Here is an 18,640-nt window from a genome sequence, read left to right as displayed (position 1 = left end):
CGTCCGTTCAATTAATATCCTGACATTAAGCCGGTGAATTGTTACAATATTATTATTATTATATAAAATACAAGGTCGTCCAAAAATGGTCAGTTCAAATTTAATATAATATTAAAAACTCCAACTGAATCAAAATTGACGTCTGAATTGCCTACCTCATGTATTGTTCCAAAACAGAATCGCCGAAGCCACGGCCCACTAGCTTCCGCGTGGAAAAGAAGCAAAGAATCATCGCTTAGTATATTTACATATACATCCAAAGTAAAATCTGCCTTACACAAATAAACAATTTCAAGGAAGAAATCTATCATATCAGTTTATCACATATTTTCTCTCTGAAAATCTTACAAAAGATCTATTTATATATTTTTTTATTTTTCTAATTCTTCGTCTCAAAATAATACTTTAATATCTTACTATTTTTTATAAGAATAAGTATCTTGTGTGACGTTCTCACAAATCTTTATCTGTGAGACGGATCAACGCTACCGATATTCACAATAAAAAATAATAATTTTAGCTTAAAAAGCAATATTTTTTCATGGATCACCCAAATAAGAAATCTGTCTCACAAAATACGACCCATGAGACCGTCTCACACAAATTTTTATCTTTTTATAAAACAAAAACTTATATGAAACGATCTTACGAATCATATTTTGTTAGACTGATCTCTTATTTAAATCATCCATAAAAAAATACTACTTTTTATACGAAGAGTATTCTTTTTTAATCTCCATCTCACAAAAGAGTTACTCTTTCTATAATATACCCATACTTAAATATAATCAATTCAAATTACAACGTTAAATAATTTCATATCCAATTAACTATACAAAAATATTGTATAAACACACACCAAAGTGCGTGACGATTTGCATACAAAAGATGATACTCGATGCCAACTGTATACAAGTTCCTTTTTTACACATGTATTTTCCTCCTCGAAATAATCCAAACCAACCCCAAAAATAGACATCTTTTACAATAAGCTCTCCCCTCTTCTCATCTCTTTACTTACACCATTACAAAGAAGGGTAGGCTCTCATACATAATATCTAAAAGGGCCTTGAAACTTATTTTTCTTCCTATGAAACTTCTCTCATATACTTACACAAGAAGCAGCATTCCCTTGGATACAAGACACTCTAAGAAACATAGTTTGTATATACACTAGACAAAATGATCAACACGATTAATTTCCCCACTCGTACTTGTCGACGCGATCAAAATGCGTGATCTCCTCCTATTAAGGTTATGCGTGATTCAAGCCAAGGCAGGGATGCTGTGATTATGCGTATCCCTGTCGAGGCAGTCGAATCCCTCGACACGAACAGTCGGGCTGCTACCAAAGTTAGCACGAACGAATCCACCTTTCCGAGTGGAAGATGGGGATGGTCCGTGCCCCGATGAGGTAAGGATGGCTCGTTCCCTGAATCGCGAATCATGAATTAGTGGGTTAGATACTCGGCTCGGCGGGGACCCTGAAAAAAACGGGGGCGACGGGGCGTACTGTGTGACTGATTGATCTGCGCAACCACCCTGCAATTGATTGGAAACCAAATTCTTGTTAGATCTAATCTAATATAACAAGAAAAATTTGTCAAACCATTTTCTTGATATGTTAAAGACATGGAATTTGTATCAGGCAACAAACAAGTCTTGATATGTTAGTTAAGCTTGGTTAACCAAAATCGTGTGTTTTTCCTGTGACTTCACTTCTTTGAGAAATCCTCTCCACACAAAATTAATGATCCATCTAATCCACAAACTAACCAAAAACCAAATTTTAGACTTATATTTCAAGAAACAAACCTTTGACAGGATGATGTCCAGCAGTTCATTTCCAGCTTTGACATCACAAATTTCTTGCTGATAGCTGTTAAAAATAATAAATAAAAAAATTAAAGAAATAATCAAATAAATAGAGTAAATGGGCAGTTAAATAAATAAAATATAAACCTGACATGCCACCGTAGGGACCTCGTGGAAGAAGGGTCGTTAACAGTGGCTCCGATACGGCTGAGCCGCCGTGGCTTCGGGCAAACCACCGTGACATTCTTCATCTCCTCAGAGGAAACAAAGCTGTTGCGCTGGATAGAGCACCGATTCATTTTCCTCTCACAAGATTTCGAAAAATTTTCCCTAACACCTGATAATTTCCAAGAAATGTCAGATCTTGAGGTCTTGTGCAGAAAAAATACAATTTTAACACAAACAGACAGTATATGTGGAAACAATGTCACATATATCCTAAACTTTTAAAAAAAAGTCAATAGTTTAACTTTGGTTTACTTTGTTTCAAATCGAGATCCGGTCAACGTGAGAAGAAGATGATAAGCTTAGAAATGAGCCGCCGGCTCAGGTTTTTGACTTTTTCATAAGGTTAAAATATGTGCTCAAGAAAACAAAATATTATTTAATCAACTAAACAAGAAATCCATACAGATCTGTTGTAGAAATCGAAATTTTTGTTTTTTAAGTTCTGAATTATTCAAGGCATAACAGATCAGACAAAAGAAATCCTCGAGACTCTTGAGGTTTTTCATATGTGGGAAGATGGCCTTTTCTTGAAATTTGAAAAAAATAATACGGAAAAAAACAGCTAGCAGTATGGAAAAATTCTGAGTTCCGAATGAAAACTAAAATTTTAAAAAATTTCCCACCTGCATAGATCTGCAAAAAACTAATGAAATCAACTTAAAAAAACGCTTCATAAGCTGCAAAAAGACAAATCAAACCCGTATTTTCTCATCAAAAACTTAATTTTTCTCACAAAAAAAAAATTTCCAGATAAAACCACCATCATTAATCGTAATTTTGAAGCAAAATCTAATCTGGGACACCCCAAAATTCATCAAAAATATCTTAAATTTTTTTCCAGAATTAGCCCACCAGCTTTATAACTACACTAGGTCGAAAAGAGGGCCAAGAACAGAGAGATAAAGCTTGAATTCACCTGAAAGATCTGTACAAAATTGTGGATGATTCCTCCAAAGGGAGGATTCAAAACTTGAAAAGCGAAAATAAAAGATAAATAAATTAGGAAGAAAGAGAAAGAAGATCCGGTGTGGGTAAACGGTCAGCCTTGAAAGGAGGTTCGTTTTGATGGGGTTAGAAGGAATTTAAAAGCAGAAACAGAAGAAAGGTGTTGAATTTGCAAAAAAGGAGATGTTTAGGGGCTAAAGAGTAAATATCTATGTCGTGCATGGGAGACAATACTGATGCGAAAGGCTGTAATTTAAGTAAAGTGTCCCTACTTGTGCCATAAAAATATAATATTAGCAATAATTATTTTTTTTTAAAAAATAATATTTATTTATTATTATTATTGCAATTTAATAAATATTCACAGTTATCAAAAAAAAAAAAAACTAACGGTCCAATGCAATAAAGAGCCTTTTTTTTATTACAATATCATTAAATAGAATAATTTAGATAGTAAAAAGTATTTCAGTACATCTCTTGTGAGACTGCTCTCATGAATCTTCATCTATGAGACGGGTCAATCATAGCGATATTCACAATAAAAAGTAATACTCTTAGAAATTTATAGATGACCCAAATAAAAGATTCGTCTCATAAAATACGATCCTGTGAGACCGTCTCACACAAATTTTTGCCAAAGTATTTTTGATGTCGAAAATTTAACACAAAAAATAAAAACAGAGCACAGATAAATTAGAAATTGTGTCAAATATATATCAATAATTCACATTTATTTTCACACGTGATATTAATGTTTTTATACATTTCATATACGAAGACGAATGCGATAGCTCGATATTTCGGTCGTAGATATGATAAATTCTTGAACTTATTACTTTTTTGAACTATGTTTGATCGTATTTTCAAATAAAAACATATGCGTGATCATTTATTAATAGAACTAAAAGTCTCTTTTTCAAAATAAAAAGAACTACGAGTCGTGCGATGCATTTTGTGTATCTATCAAATATATTATATTAATTTTTAAATAAATTCGATTTTAAAAAAAAATTAGTCTTAGAATATTAGCTTCTCTCTCTATATATATTTTTTTAACAAAAATTGGTATTTTAGGTAATCTCTATTTTTTGACCAATGTATTTACCGAAAACCCCATATTTTTAATTAATAATAAACTTAACTAATTAAATTTTTTAAAATATTTTATCTATTATTTCAGAAATAAATTTAATGATAACTTTAGTATTTTATTTAAACACGTATTCTGAATGATGATATAATTTCTAAGATGAATCTTATCGTATACTATATATTATATATAATATTTAGATTATAATAGACACAAAATCATATATTTGTGTAATTTTTACAATCTCCATAATGCCCCCTTTTCTTTTGGATTTTATTATTCGTTTTTGTATGAAAAATTAAATTTACGTCAAAAAATTTCTAAAAACCTTATTAAAATCAGAATATTTTAAATTTTTCTTTTAAATTTAACTTAAATAATTTTAACAAAAATATTTATTATAAATCGACAGTACCGAAATGTATTCTGTTATTATTGTTAACAAAAATAATTTTATTAAATCATGACTTTTTAAACAAATGGAACAAAGTAATTACGTTTTAAATTAGAACCCAAAAAAAATAGTATAAAAATATTATGAGAATAGATATACGGTTTCACGAATCTTTATCTGTGAGACGAGTAACTCTACCGATATTCACAATAAAAAGTAATACTCTTAGCATAAAAAGTAATTTTTTTTCATGGATAACAAAAAAAAAATATATCTCACAAAACACGATACATGAGATTGTCTCACACAAATTTTTGTCAAATATTATAAATATCTCGGGTTTTTTTAAATATTTTCTTGGGTTCCTTCCATATTACGAGCCAGTAGTTTTGCGAAACGTGTGACAAGACCCACCTTCCCAGTTTAAGTCGGCTTATGTCCTTATCATTTAAGGGACGGTACTTCTGTGCTGTGGCTACTCGAACTTTGGGTTGAATAACGTTTTATATATATTAATTCATCTGCACACTATGCATATATAATCTTTTTTTAATTAATTTATTCATACTAAAATAAAAATCTTATCAAAATTCTATAAATTAGCGAAGATAACAGTAAAACTTGAACGAATAATATTGAAAATAAATTGTAATGGAAATTTTGGAAAAAATTATTGATATAAGGACAATCTGAGAATAAAATGTTCCTGTTTTTTTTTAATCTCTACTTGACGGTGGTTGAAAAACTCGAGCGACATAGTATCCACTCGTTTGACGATTGCAAGAATATTTTCTTGCATTACTAAAACAGCAGCCAGAGTTATAAGTAGACTGTTTTTAGCTTGTTCGAGGTGAAACTGAATGGGATGGAGTCACTGCGAGTGTATATTCTTAATTTTAACGAAGCAGATCTAGAAGTACCATAATCTGATCCTAAAAACAAAATATAGCTTTCATGCAGAGACTCCGGGGAGGAGAGTTCTTCCAGTCTCTGATAAAGAAGCTGTCATAGGATCTTGAAGATCTGTTATCTCGAGCAAAAAAATATATCAACATAGAAGAAGCTCGAAGACAGAATAAGGAAGCCATGAAGAAAGAAAGAAGTGACCGACCAAGAAAATTAGAAGACCAGGTCCAGAAAAGAAACCTTATTGGACGATTTTGAGTTGACATGTTTCACAATCACTCAATATATAATCTCAATATTGCATTTTCCTCTAGGTGAATATTTGTCTGATTTGTACGTCAGAGTGGTTATGCCGCAAATCTTTTGGCATCTCACTAACATTTTTTGCTTTCCAAGTGTGCAGAACACTCGGCTCGGATCCCTACGTCAGGTTTCCAGCACTCTCAAGGGTGGAACATAACCTGACCCGGTAAATTGTCTACCCAACTCACCAAATTTACTCGTGCATATCATATATGATGAACAAAGTGGTATCCAAATTTAGTGACAAGCAAGGCTCATGTTCATTAGTGAAGTAGTCGTATATTTAATTAGGCAAACGCGACATGGGGTTCTAATTTCGAATGTTCGAGTGTCCATCAATCAACACTCTAATTGGTAAATACCACCACCTAAGATGATAATTTCAATTGAGATTAAAAAATGAGGTTTTTGAACAAGAATATCAATATTAGTGATCCAACCTCAGATTCATCTTTTTCAAAATTAGAACATAAATATCTATTCCAAAATTGTGTGAAATCAATTAATATGTTCTCCACCTGATATAAAATGCTGGGAAAACGCCCCCCCGTAGGTGGTGCTTTCGTTTTATACACTCAATGTTCCGTCCCAATAAATTGAAATCAGGTCAACCCCCAAAATCAAATCCACTCACTTAATCAAAATGTATAGATACCTAAAAATATAGCAAATACCGTGTTTTTAAAGACAATCTCTGTGAAGTTCACAAAACCAGGCTTGAATCGGTATAATTAAGGCACATACAATGCAATTTGAGGTACCATACAACATATTAATGTGACATGACTTGGGGACTAATCTTGTGTGTTAGGGTTTCCACCAATGACTACTCTATTTGGTGAATATCACCACCCAGGACATTAATTTCAATTTGGTGAAATATAATAGGTCTACGGTGAGATGATCTCATGAATCGTTATTTTTGAGACGGGTCAACCATGTCGATATTCACAAAAAAAAAATAATAATATTCTTAGCATAAAAAGTAACACTTTTTCATGTATGATCTAAATAAGAGATCCGTCTCACAAAATACGACCCGTGAAACTCTCTTACACTAGTTTTTGTCTTTAAAATAATCAATGTCATTAAAATAATCAATGAAAAATTTATCTTAGACCTAATTAAGTTAACAAGAAAATAATTTTATTTTAGTTGGAGAAAACAAAAATATCTTAACGAAATGCACCGCCTACGTCTACTAACCTATAGTTTATCGACAAATGTTATTAGATCCCTTCGTATCTTAAGTCGGTCTAGCCACCCAAAGTCTTGGGTCTGCTGCACACATGTTTTTTTTTTTAATTAATTTTTTTTAAAATTTTTAATAACTCGTGTAAATTTATTAAATCATCCCATTTAATAATATATAGTCTTAAATTTGGGATTGAATAAGCCAACAATCTAAAATTTCAAAATGTTTTTACCGATGGAAGGGGCCTCACTACAGCAAAGAGAATTCGAGGTTGTGCATGCCCAAACAATGTCTGATCCAATTTTAGGCCAATGACAAATGAATATACCCTATCACCTGGTCGCAAAAAAGTATATATGATGGCAAGAGAATAAAATTACTAGGTGAACAAATTTAGTTTAGAATTTTAAATTTTGGTCATCTATTATTTATATTTTTATATTTAATTATGCATCTTTTAATTTTGACAATTTTGGTCATGTTGTTTACTGATATTGATGTGACATTACGCATGTCAACATCACATCAACACGATATAAAATTGTAAAAGAAAATTATATAACATAACATACTACAACTGAAATTTAATAATATATATCGGACAAAAATAACAAATAGACATTTATACGTAAATAAAAATGCAAGTTTCCTTTAAAAATGTTACTAATTCTGTCAATTTTCTTTGTATACACGTTCCTTCTTCAATCCATTAAACGAATACTATTTCTCTTTTTAAAATAGCGCCCCTCTATTTTGCTTCAAAATTTGCGCAAATGAAACCCAGGGCACTTTTATTTTTTAAATTTTATTTATTTATTTATTTTAATACAGTTCATTCAACTCATATATGCTGATCAAATCTACAACCATTGACATATCAAGAATTGCGAATGAATTCTATAACGTTATTATATATATTTGAGTAATAACAGTGACATGGTATGTGCAACTGAGAAAATACATTTCCAAAATTCACATTTCTTACTCTGGCCAGATATTCCTAACATTATTAACTCGTATCACATAGGATATCAATACCTATGGGTGAACGATGAATCTCAGACTATAGTGTATTGGATCCTACGTATTTTGAAACTACACCAAAACTTACCACCTGATGATCCTCAATAGAGCCGATAAACAAATTAAAGTACATGTTAGTACATAGAGCATCCACATCGTCTATGTACTAACATATCATTTTCCATGTTAGAGATAGCATCTATCTAATAATCTTCCACTTGCCAAAAAAGAACACAGAAACTCCAAAATCAGAACCAAGTAAGTCAATCAAATTGAAAAACATGACATGTAAACAATACGTGATTATGAGACAAGTATATCGTACATTTTCATTTTGCATAAGAAAAGCTACACAAATTTTCAACAATATTAATCAGTACACCAAGTTGTTTATGCATTATGCTCATCCAGAAAGGTCCCAGCAGTGTTTCTGAAAGATTTTTCTAGCAATGGTAATTTGATTTTAAATTTTAAATCGTACATTTTATTTATACCCGAATGATTTAGTATATGTATGGGTTTAAAATATGAAATTTGGAAATCTGCAAGCATTTGAAAATTATAAACTAATGGTAGATCCATTCACATTATTTTTATAAAAGAAGTATATATCTTATTTTACACAAAATTAAACTAATTTTTTAAAAAATTCTATGGTGATTGTGATTAGTTTAAAAATATATTAACTATATTTTCATTAATTGTTATTTCGTAAAATCAAGTTAAATGGCAATTGGGGAAGTTATTGTAAATTTTGGCATTTTAAGGAAAAAATGGATAGAATGAATATTTTCAAGAAAAAATAATATTTTTACGGTTTTTTAGTATACATATTAATGAATAATAACTAATATATATTATGTATACTATAAAAATCATATTTATATTGCCTCAGAATAAATAGGCTAGACATTTAATATATAGGGGGGATAGGGACAGGGATGTAACCAAATCAACTCAATTGAAATATTATTTTCACATTTAAATTATTAAATTTGAATCAAGTTCAGATATATATAAATAAAATTTAAATAATGTTTTCTAGTTGACAAGATAAAATATTTTTATTGTTTTAAAAAAAATTACGAGTAAAATCATATTATTTTAAAATTTTTATGCTCATAAGTAAATGAAGTTTTTAAGATAGTATTGGTTACGGGAATTATTTATGAATGAAGTATTGTAAATTTAAACATTCTAGTTGTTAAATCTCGGTTTTTTCGTGCTCCAAATGCAGCGGAAGTTTAAAATTTTATATTTTATTTTGACAATCAAAATATGTTTATGTTTGGTCACTCGTATGGTTTTACGATAAACACCCATAGGGCGTAAACTTGGCTCCAACTGATCCGGTATGACGGATCTAGCTCTTGATGAATCCCTACGAACTTTCTTCAAGAGACTCCTTTCTTTTCCTTCTAATCAGGTCCACGACTAGATTGTTTGATCCTCTTCCAAATTGCACTAGAAAATTTAGAAGAAGTTTTAACGTTAGAGATTAAATTCGAGAGACGGCTCAACTCCAAAAACAATTCACAGTGGCCGAAATATTCATGCTTTGGGAGAGGGGATTTTTCGAAAATTCCAATGTGGAGGCTAGGGTTATGGATTGCTCACTCCTATTTATAATTAAGCCAAGACCTAATACACATAATTAACATTAATGTGCTTGATTAATTAATTGGGCTAGTCCAACTAGTTTAATTAATTAATCAAAGTCCATTAAAAATTTTAATTATTTAATATGTTGGACTTGTACTCCTACAAGCCCATTAAACATACTTCCCACCAATTTTAATTTAATATTTAATAAACTCAACTTTTGGGCTTAATAAATTAAATCGATTATAAATTCAACATTTAAATTTATTATTTAAATTATAAATTCAACTCCATGAATTTTATCACCTCTAAAATTTAATATTTAATAAACTCAACTTTTGAGTTTAATAAATTAAATTATAAGATTTTATAAATTCAACTCATTGAATTTATTCTCCCAAAATTCATAAATTCAACTTCTTGAATTTACTATCTCATAAATTCAACTCCTTGAATTTATTTTTCTCAAAATTTAATTATCATAAATTCAACTCCTTGAACTTACTATATCATAATATAAATTCAACTCCTTGAATTTATTCTCTCAACGAGAACAAACGATCCAGTGATTATGTGACCCATCAATGGTTCAGGGATACAGCTAGCCATGAGTTCACAACTCTTTGTGATTCAGAATAATATTTATTCGGACTTATCCTAGTTAGCCCCATTCTTTTTATCAACACCTTGATTAAGAATGTCAGAACTTATTTCTGATTGCATCCATCAGATCATGGTAAGAGCATCTACTAGCATCGTCCCATGATCCCCTAGGTATCACTGATAGTGCCTGCAAGAACTAGTCGATTATGATTAACGTACAGTACGGTCACTTCATCTCATATATCCCGATCGAATATGCAACCATTGGTTCATCGAGGGTTGCATAATAATTCAATAACTATGTGATAACTATAATAGTGGCATCGCGTGTACTATTGAAGAACTCCTTCTCCAACGTATAGTACATCTCATACTCTGGCCAGAGATTCCATGCACTATTATTATATCAGATCACACAGGATATCCACACCCGTAGGTGAGCGGTGAATCCCCGACTACAATGCACTGGCTCCTATATGTGTCGCAACTATACCCAACACCGCCACTTGATAACTCTCCTGGAGCCGGATAAACGAGTCAAAGCATAGCCCTAACATATAGAGCCTTAGTGTTGTCCCGGGTCGTAAGGACTAATTGAAACGTCCTGTCCTTTTTATTGCTTTAAAAGTACTAGAAATTTTTTTTTTTAAACCTCACTTAGCATCGGCCGAACCATAAAATATTTTTGACATCATTTTAAATATAACCATCCAACTGCTATTTAAAAATCCAAAGGAAAATATTTTAAAGCATAAAATCGTCAAACATTTTACCAAACCTAAAAAGCAATAATTTGAAAAGAATAGCCCATACTAAACCTCTCAAAAATCTCTCAAATGCATAAATAAATAATCTTAAAAATCTTTAATCATAAAGCATGAGTCAAAAGTCATAATGCGGAAAAAGTAGAAGCGCTGGTCCTCGGGTTGTGTGCGCCTTCAGCCCAGTCAAATCACTCATCAAGTCCTCCCTCAATACCACCTGCATCCATCACACCTAGTGAGTCTAAAGACTCAACACACCATAATCTTTATAACGAGTAATACGTAATACAGTCAACATATAACGGTGAAAAATACTTGTACTTAAAACATCGTTTTCATGAAGATGCATAAGCATAAACATTTTCATGACATGCATAAATAAACCTTAATCTTTTTCCTTTTTCCTCAACATGACATAAAACATTTAACATGATCATAAACATTTTCCTTTTCCTTTTCCTTTGTTGAATTCAGATCGTTAATTGTGACTTTCCTCAACATGACATGACATGACGATGGATCCATCTACGTGAAACCTCAGTACTGGGCGACGGGGGACACCAGCAACACTCTCATCGGTCAACTGGGCCCTGGCCTAACATGATCGAATAGAAATACGATCGTCGGGGCTCCCTCTGGGGCATTCTCCCCTCACGATATTCCCATTCTTACCTCAAACCTCATAACCTCATATTCGTAATAATGGAAACACGATCATCGGGCTCCCACTTAGACCATAACCCTCACGACGTCGCCATCATTAACGAATTAGTCACAATCACTTCACTTCCTTCAACATTTATATTCTCACCACTTTATAAAAATCATGCATAACATAACATTTTATTTTTGAAACCAAGCATGCAACATGTCTTTTAAATGTCTTCCTTAAATCATAAAAATCAAATAGACATTTTAAAAATCATAATTTAATCATGAACATTTCATAAACATTTAAAAATAATCATAATATCATAAAAACAGTATTTAGGGCACTGCCATGACTTTACTAATTTCTAGGTGTAAAAAGACCGTTTTAATCTTCAAATAAGACGTACTAATGCATTTTAATCCTGAATTAAACCAAACCTTAATATAAAATTCCCAAATTAAAAACTTAGACTTTTAATAATTATTTAAGCTTAACCCTAATTTTTCCATAATTTTATAAAGGTTAAAATTAGGCGTTTCCCAATTCGTTTTTTTTTAAACTTAGACGTACTTCCCGATTTTGACTCGTATGAAGCCGAAACTTACCAAACTTTACCCAATTTGAACCAAAGCTTAATAACACCTAAATAAACTATTTTCAAGCCAATACAAGCCAATTAAAGCCCTTGGACAGCCTATGATACCTACTGAAAATTTCTGCACAAACCCTAGCCCATATTTGGTTTGATCCTAAGCTAACCTCGACTCCAGCCCCTTAGCCACATGTCCAGACCTTAGTTGACCCTCCTAGGACCCTGACTAACCCCTAAGGAACCTGCTGGACCGAGCTTCCCATGCCCAGAAGCTGCAGCCTCGCAGCCGCGACTCCTTAGCCATGTGCGGCCCTCCGCCCTCTCGCGATCGTGTAGCCTTCACCCTTAGCATCGCACAGCCCCCTTTGAACCATCCTACAGTCCCTTTTTGTTCCCTTAACACACCCTCACCACAGCTAGAAACCTTGGCCCTCGTAGGGTCCTCGTCGAAGAGTCCTTGTACACAAGGACTCAATTTTCGAGCAACCCTTTCCTACCCCGTGTCTAGCCCTTGTGTCAACTTGTTTAGGACCTTAAACCCTCCCAAATTCATCCCTTTTCATAACCCTATGATGGCAGCCCCTTTATGCATCATTAACAGAAGTTTTAGAACATAAAAACATGAGTTTTTGACATGCTATGGCATAAAAACGAAAATAATTAAAAGGCCAATATATTTTCCATGCAAACATAATTAAAACATGTAATATGGTGTGATAGATGAGAAAAAGGAGATTTATGGCGTGCCTTTGGGTTATATACGCACGAAACACCGTTGGCGACGAGGAACGGAGCGAAACGAAGACGTTGGCTAGCTTTTCCTTGAACCCTTTGAAAAGTCCTTCAATATGCTGTGTGTGTGTGTCGTGTGTGTGGTGTATTTGCTTGGGAGAGAATTTTAATGGTGCAAAAGAGGTGGGCGAGAGTTTGAAAAGGGTTTGGGTGGGTTTAACTTATTTTATAGTTAATTAAATCTTTAATTAAGCTTAGGCCCAATAAGCTCACCAATTAGGCCCATTCATGTTTAATTAGAATTTAATTAAAATATTAAAATAGTTTTGTTAAAATAAATTTGTGAATTTATTAGCCGGGTTGCCAAAAAGCTCGTATTTTAGTTGAAAAACCAACACCGATAAAATTTACGTCCTTGGCGTATAAAATCATCTCAAACCCCCTTATTTTCAAAAATAAGAAAAATCATCACCCTTAATTTAAATAATTAAAAACAATTAACCAATAAAAATATTTTCTATTTTTCAGCAATCGGTCTCCGTTCCTCGATCGCAACTTGAATAACCTTTAAAAATACATTTTAATGCAACCATGTAAAAAATATATTTTAAACATATAAATATGCACAACATAATTAATTAATGCAATTAAAACAATTAATTAAAATACAAAGAATTTAATAACTCAAATGCATGTGGTTCGCGTGGACCTTAAAAATTTCGAGGCTTTACACTAATGGTGCACAATCATAACCACGAACTTATCCTATCGATGAATGATAACCACTTGGAAAGTCCGAGGGAGGGTTGTTCGGTATAATCATCATATGACTACCCATCTGCATGTTTGAAAATCTCTATGCCCTTACCAAGAAACGCAGTACACAACATCACAGATGCTAGTCACGAGCTCAAGCGGCCTTTATCCTTATTTTAGGCGGCTGAATTGGCTAGGAACGAATTTAGAATATGCAGTGTTTACAAATGAGTTTCAACATCGAATTACGATTCATTTGTATTAAAGCATAATCAAGGACTTTATCTATGATGACTGCATGGGTATACAGATAAAATAAAATAAGACCATGAAAAGGTAAATTATATTAAAATAAAGATTGTTTATTACACTTGAGTCAATAAATTCACTAGCCAACCGTTGTCTTGTAGGGCTTCTATTCTAACAATCTCCCACTTGCCCTAGAGCCAACTACCCATAACTTTAATCCCATTGCTTTGCGATGCTTCTCAAACAATGGTCATGGCAAGGGCATTGTAAGTAGATCAGCAACATTATCTGCAGAGGGGACTCTTTCGACTGATATGTCTCTTCTTCCCACAATCTCCCGTATGATGTGGAACTTCCTCAGTACATGTTTGGATCGCTGATGAGACCTTGGTTCCTTTTCTTGTGCAATGGCACCAATGTTGTTCCAGTACAACGGGACTGGATCAACTTCATTAGGAATAACGCCCAACTCTTGGACAAAACTCCTCATCCAAACTACCTCTTTTGCTGCAGCAGATGCAACAATGTATTCAACTTCAGTGGTGGAATCCGCAACGGCGTCTTGCTTGGAACTTTTCCAAGAGACAGCCGCACCATTAAGCATGAATACAAAGCCATAGGTCGATTTCGAATCATCTACATCACATTGGAAGTTCGAATCAGTGTAGCCTTCCAATTTCAATTCTCCACCCCCATAGACCATGAACAAGTTCTTAGTCCTTCTCTAGTACTTAAGAATATCTTTCACGGCCTTTTAATCCATCGGACTAGGGTTCGCCTGATATCTGCTTGTAACATTCAGAGCGTAAGCAACATCGGGACGTGTCGATATCATACCATACAAGATACTACCAATGGCTGATGCATATGAAATACGTGTCATCTTCTCTATCTCTTCATCAGTTTTGGGACACATAAATTTGGATAGAGTAACACCATGACATATTGATAAATATCCTCTCTTGGAATATTCCATAGAGTATCGCTTCAAAATGGTATCGATATAAGTGGCTTGGGTGAGTCCCAACATCCTCTTTTGATTATCTCTATAGATTTGTATTCACATTACATAGGATGATTCACCCATGTCTTTCATGGAGAATTTGCATGGTAACTATACTTTAGTTGATTGCAGTAGTCCTACATCATTCCTAATTAGTAGGATGTCATCAACATAAAACATAAGGAATGTCACTGCACTCCCACTAACTTTTTTGTACACACATGGTTCCTCAGGATTCTTAGCAAAACCAAACTCTTTGATAGTGCTATCAAATCTGAGGTTCCAATTCCTTGACGTCTGCTTGAGACCATATATTGATATCTGAAGTTTTCATACCTTATGCTCACTTCCCACTGATGCGTATTCCGCAGGTTGAGACATATCAATTCCTCTTTGATGTCTCCATTGAAGAATGCAGTCTTTACATCCATTTGTCATATCTCATAGTCATACCATACTGCTATGGCTAGTAGTATTCTAATGGACTTAAACATAGCAACTGGTGAAAAAGTTTTCTTATAGACAACTCCTTGCCTGTGAGTATAACCTTTTTCAACCAGTCTTTACTTTGAAGGTCACTACCTTCCCATCCGCCCCAAGCTTTCTTTTGTAGATCCATTTGCATCCTATGGGAACCTTTGAGTATAACCTTTTTCAACCAGTCTTTACTTTGGAGGTCACTACCTTCCCATCCGCCCCAAGCTTTCTTTTGTAGATCCATTTGCATCCTATGAGAACGATTCCCTCATGTGAATCCACCAATGTCCAGACTTGGTTTTAATACATAGAGTCCATTTCAGACTGCATGGCTTCAAGCCATTTGGTTGAATCAGTATCATATATTGCTTCTTTGAAATTCATTGGATCACATCCAACATAAACATCACGTTTTTGTTCATGAAGAAGCGTATATATTGCAGGTGGTTTAATAACGCTATCAGACCTTCTAGGAGCTTGTACTTCAACTACTGGTTCTTGGAAAATGGGTTCAACTTCTATAGTTGAGGGAGTATTTTGAATTTCTTCAAGTTCTATCATCTTGCCTTTTCTATCTAATAAAAATTCCCTTTCCAAAAAGTTGTATTTCTTGAAACAAACACTTGTTTCATTAGGGTGATAGAAGTAATATCCAATAGAATTCTTTGGATATTCTACAAAGTAGCACAAAATGGATCTACTATCCAATTGTCTCTCACTGTCTGCTTCACGTAAGCAGGACATCCCCATATTCTCATGTAAGAATATTTGGGAGTTTTTTCCCATCCATATCTCATATGGTGTTTTATCAACTGCTTTAGTAAAGACATTATTCAACAACATTGCCACAGTTTCAAGCGCAAAACCCCAAAACGATGTAGGAAATTCAGTGAATCTCATCATGGATCGAACCATGTCTATCAAGGTTCGATTTCAACGTTCAGAAACACCATTCAATTGTGGTATTGCTGGTGGAGTCTACTGTGAGAGAATCTCATTCTCTTTTAGATAACCCAAAAATTCAGCACTCAAATATTCTGCATCTCGATCAGATCGAAGTGTCTTAATACTCATTTCTAGCTGTTTTCCTACTTCAGATCTGAATTCTTTGAACCTTTCAAATGCTTCAGATTTGCGTTTCATAAACATACCCATACCTCGAATGGTCATCAGTAAAGGTAATTAAGTAGGGTTGCCCATATTCTGTGCTAACACTTAGCGGACCACAAATGTCTGTGTGAATCAAATCCAATAGACCATGTGCACGTTCCACGTTTACATTGAATGGAGTTTTTGTCATTTTTTTTAGACAGGATTTACAAGTAGGTAGAGAATTTATGTCTGACAAGTCAAACATGCCTTCTCCCACTAGTTTGTGCATCCTTTTTTGGGAAATGTGACATAGTCTAGCGTGCCATATTTGTGTGGGATTTGGATCATCTAACTTTCTTTTGTTTGTTGTTGAAATCATGTTTACTTGGACATTACTTATCATTTCCAGAACATTTCTGGCACATATATTTCTAATGTCCGGACTTCTTGCAGTGAAATAAATATGTTCTAACTTATCGGGCTTTGTAGGCCTTTTAAGTGTCTTTCAGAGTTTTCCTCTTATTGGGATTGTTTTTCTTGTGAGGGGCAGAACATTTCTTTCCCTTACCTTGTGGGCCATTTTCGTCTGATGAGAGGCCCATAAGAAAAACAATAATTTCCTGTTTTATGGTGATATCATAAGTTATAAGCGTATTGACTAGCTCTTCAAGGCTATCATCTATCTTATTCAAATTGAAGTTCACCATAACCCCGTCAAATGAGGAAGAGAAAGAAAACAAATTGATGTCATCAATTAACTCGTTAGGAATCACATATTCCAGGCCCACCACATTCTCAATAAGCACAGTCATATGTACACCATGCTCATGGGCTAGAGCCCCATCTTGCATGTGTGTAGTCATGAGCTTCTTGAAAGTAGTGTGCATCATCGTATGAGTTTCATACACCATGCAACTCTTGCACGTGCATTCGAATGTCAGTAGCATTCAAAATTTCCTCAAACTGTCCCTGCAGTTCATTTGACATAGAAGCGAGCACATCACACTTTAGCTTGCATACTATGGTCCTACCATCTTGCATGCTTTGTTAGTTCAGCAGGACTGACATTAGTGTGTATGTCATTTTCTCCGAATTTAGAACAATTTTTTTTCAACCAGTCTTGAAAATTAGATTCGGTTAGCTTGTTAAATCTTCCAATCGTCAAATTCTTCTCTGGAAAACATTGGAATTTTGTTGAAGGAAGACGTGATAATCAGTATATTCCGGAACAAGATTTAACTGCTCTGATACCACTTGTTAGGATCGGTTGGAAGTGAAAAAGAGTTTAGTGGGGGGATTTAATAAACACTTGACAATTTTCACAACCTTTTCGAATAATGAGTCAATTTAGTGATAAATTGAATTCAGGAATATTGTTGTCGATGTCAATCAGTTAACTAATGAAAGTGCGGAAACTAACTGGATGACATATAGAATAAAACTAAAATTAAGGGACTCCAGATTTGTGGATGTACGGAGATTTCAAACACTCCTACGTCACCCCTTCTATCTCGAAGATATGATATTTACTAAAAGACTTTGATCTATATAAAGATTTGTACAAACCTACTTTAGTTTGGACTTAACAATATTAAAACTAAAACTCTTAGTTTCAACACAATTTATCAGTACTCAACTGATGTGCAACTTCTTGGTACAACTGATCTCTACAAGATCAAATAATACAAAAATGAGTGTTTGCGCTTTTAAGTTCAAAATATAGCCTAAAAGCTATGAATCTATATACTAAGCGTGAGCTTTTGAGATCTTTTAAACTTGAAAGAATATGCACAGAGTTCTTCTTGATAACTTGAACACTTTCGTAGCTTGATTCTTGTGCTTCAGCTGATCTTTTCGGCTATTTATAGGCTTTGCTTCCAACGGTAATAGTGAAAGCATTTTGAATCTATATATCCATTGTATAGACACGTCAACATTTTTCTGACAATCATACACTGTACCTTTTCTAAAATGCGGAGTTCCCATTATACGTTGCAATCTGCTCTTGTACAATTTTCGGTTGAAAGCTACATTCCTTAGCTGATGACGTATCAAAACAGATTTATCAGTTGACATAGCAGATAAAATTAACTGACTGCCCTCAACTGACTCTAGTGTAACTGATCAATTTCAACTGATCGTCCAGTTGACTACATAGTTCAGTTAGCTTAGTTCAGTTGCCTTTGATTATATAAGCACTAATCTTCAGTGCGGGCAAC

At 33.6% G+C, this 18,640-nt stretch overlaps 1 protein-coding gene across 1 annotated transcript; it reads right to left on the bottom strand.

Annotated features, from left to right (window-relative positions):
- Nucleotides 1-790: 790 nt before the first annotated feature.
- Nucleotides 791-3,119, bottom strand: LOC142523023 (uncharacterized). The gene is made up of 4 exons (XM_075626665.1): nucleotides 2,960-3,119; nucleotides 1,963-2,152; nucleotides 1,816-1,879; nucleotides 791-1,542 (listed from the first exon to the last, which is right to left on the bottom strand). The coding sequence occupies exons 2-4, from the start codon at nucleotides 2,112-2,114 to the stop codon at nucleotides 1,267-1,269; spliced, it is 492 nt and encodes a 163-aa protein (XP_075482780.1). The 5' UTR covers nucleotides 2,115-2,152; nucleotides 2,960-3,119; the 3' UTR covers nucleotides 791-1,266.
- Nucleotides 3,120-18,640: the final 15,521 nt, after the last annotated feature.

The sequence above is a fragment of the Primulina tabacum genome, chromosome 13 (assembly GCF_025594145.1).
Source record: "Primulina tabacum isolate GXHZ01 chromosome 13, ASM2559414v2, whole genome shotgun sequence".
Lineage (NCBI taxonomy): Eukaryota > Viridiplantae > Streptophyta > Magnoliopsida > Lamiales > Gesneriaceae > Primulina > Primulina tabacum.
Note: the sequence above shows the minus strand (reverse complement) of the source record. Positions and strands in the feature narration are given on the sequence as shown.

Bases quoted from the DNA above. Each gene is read 5' to 3' on its own strand.
- LOC142523023 (XM_075626665.1), bottom strand. From the start codon at position 2,114: ATGAATCGGTGCTCTATCCAGCGCAACAGCTTTGTTTCCTCTGAGGAG. The intron at 1,880-1,962 runs GTTTATATTTTA...TATTTTTAACAG, and splicing joins TCCCTACGGTGGCATGTCAG to CTATCAGCAAGAAATTTGTG. The intron at 1,543-1,815 runs GTTTGTTTCTTG...AATCAATTGCAG, and splicing joins TGGACATCATCCTGTCAAAG to GGTGGTTGCGCAGATCAATC.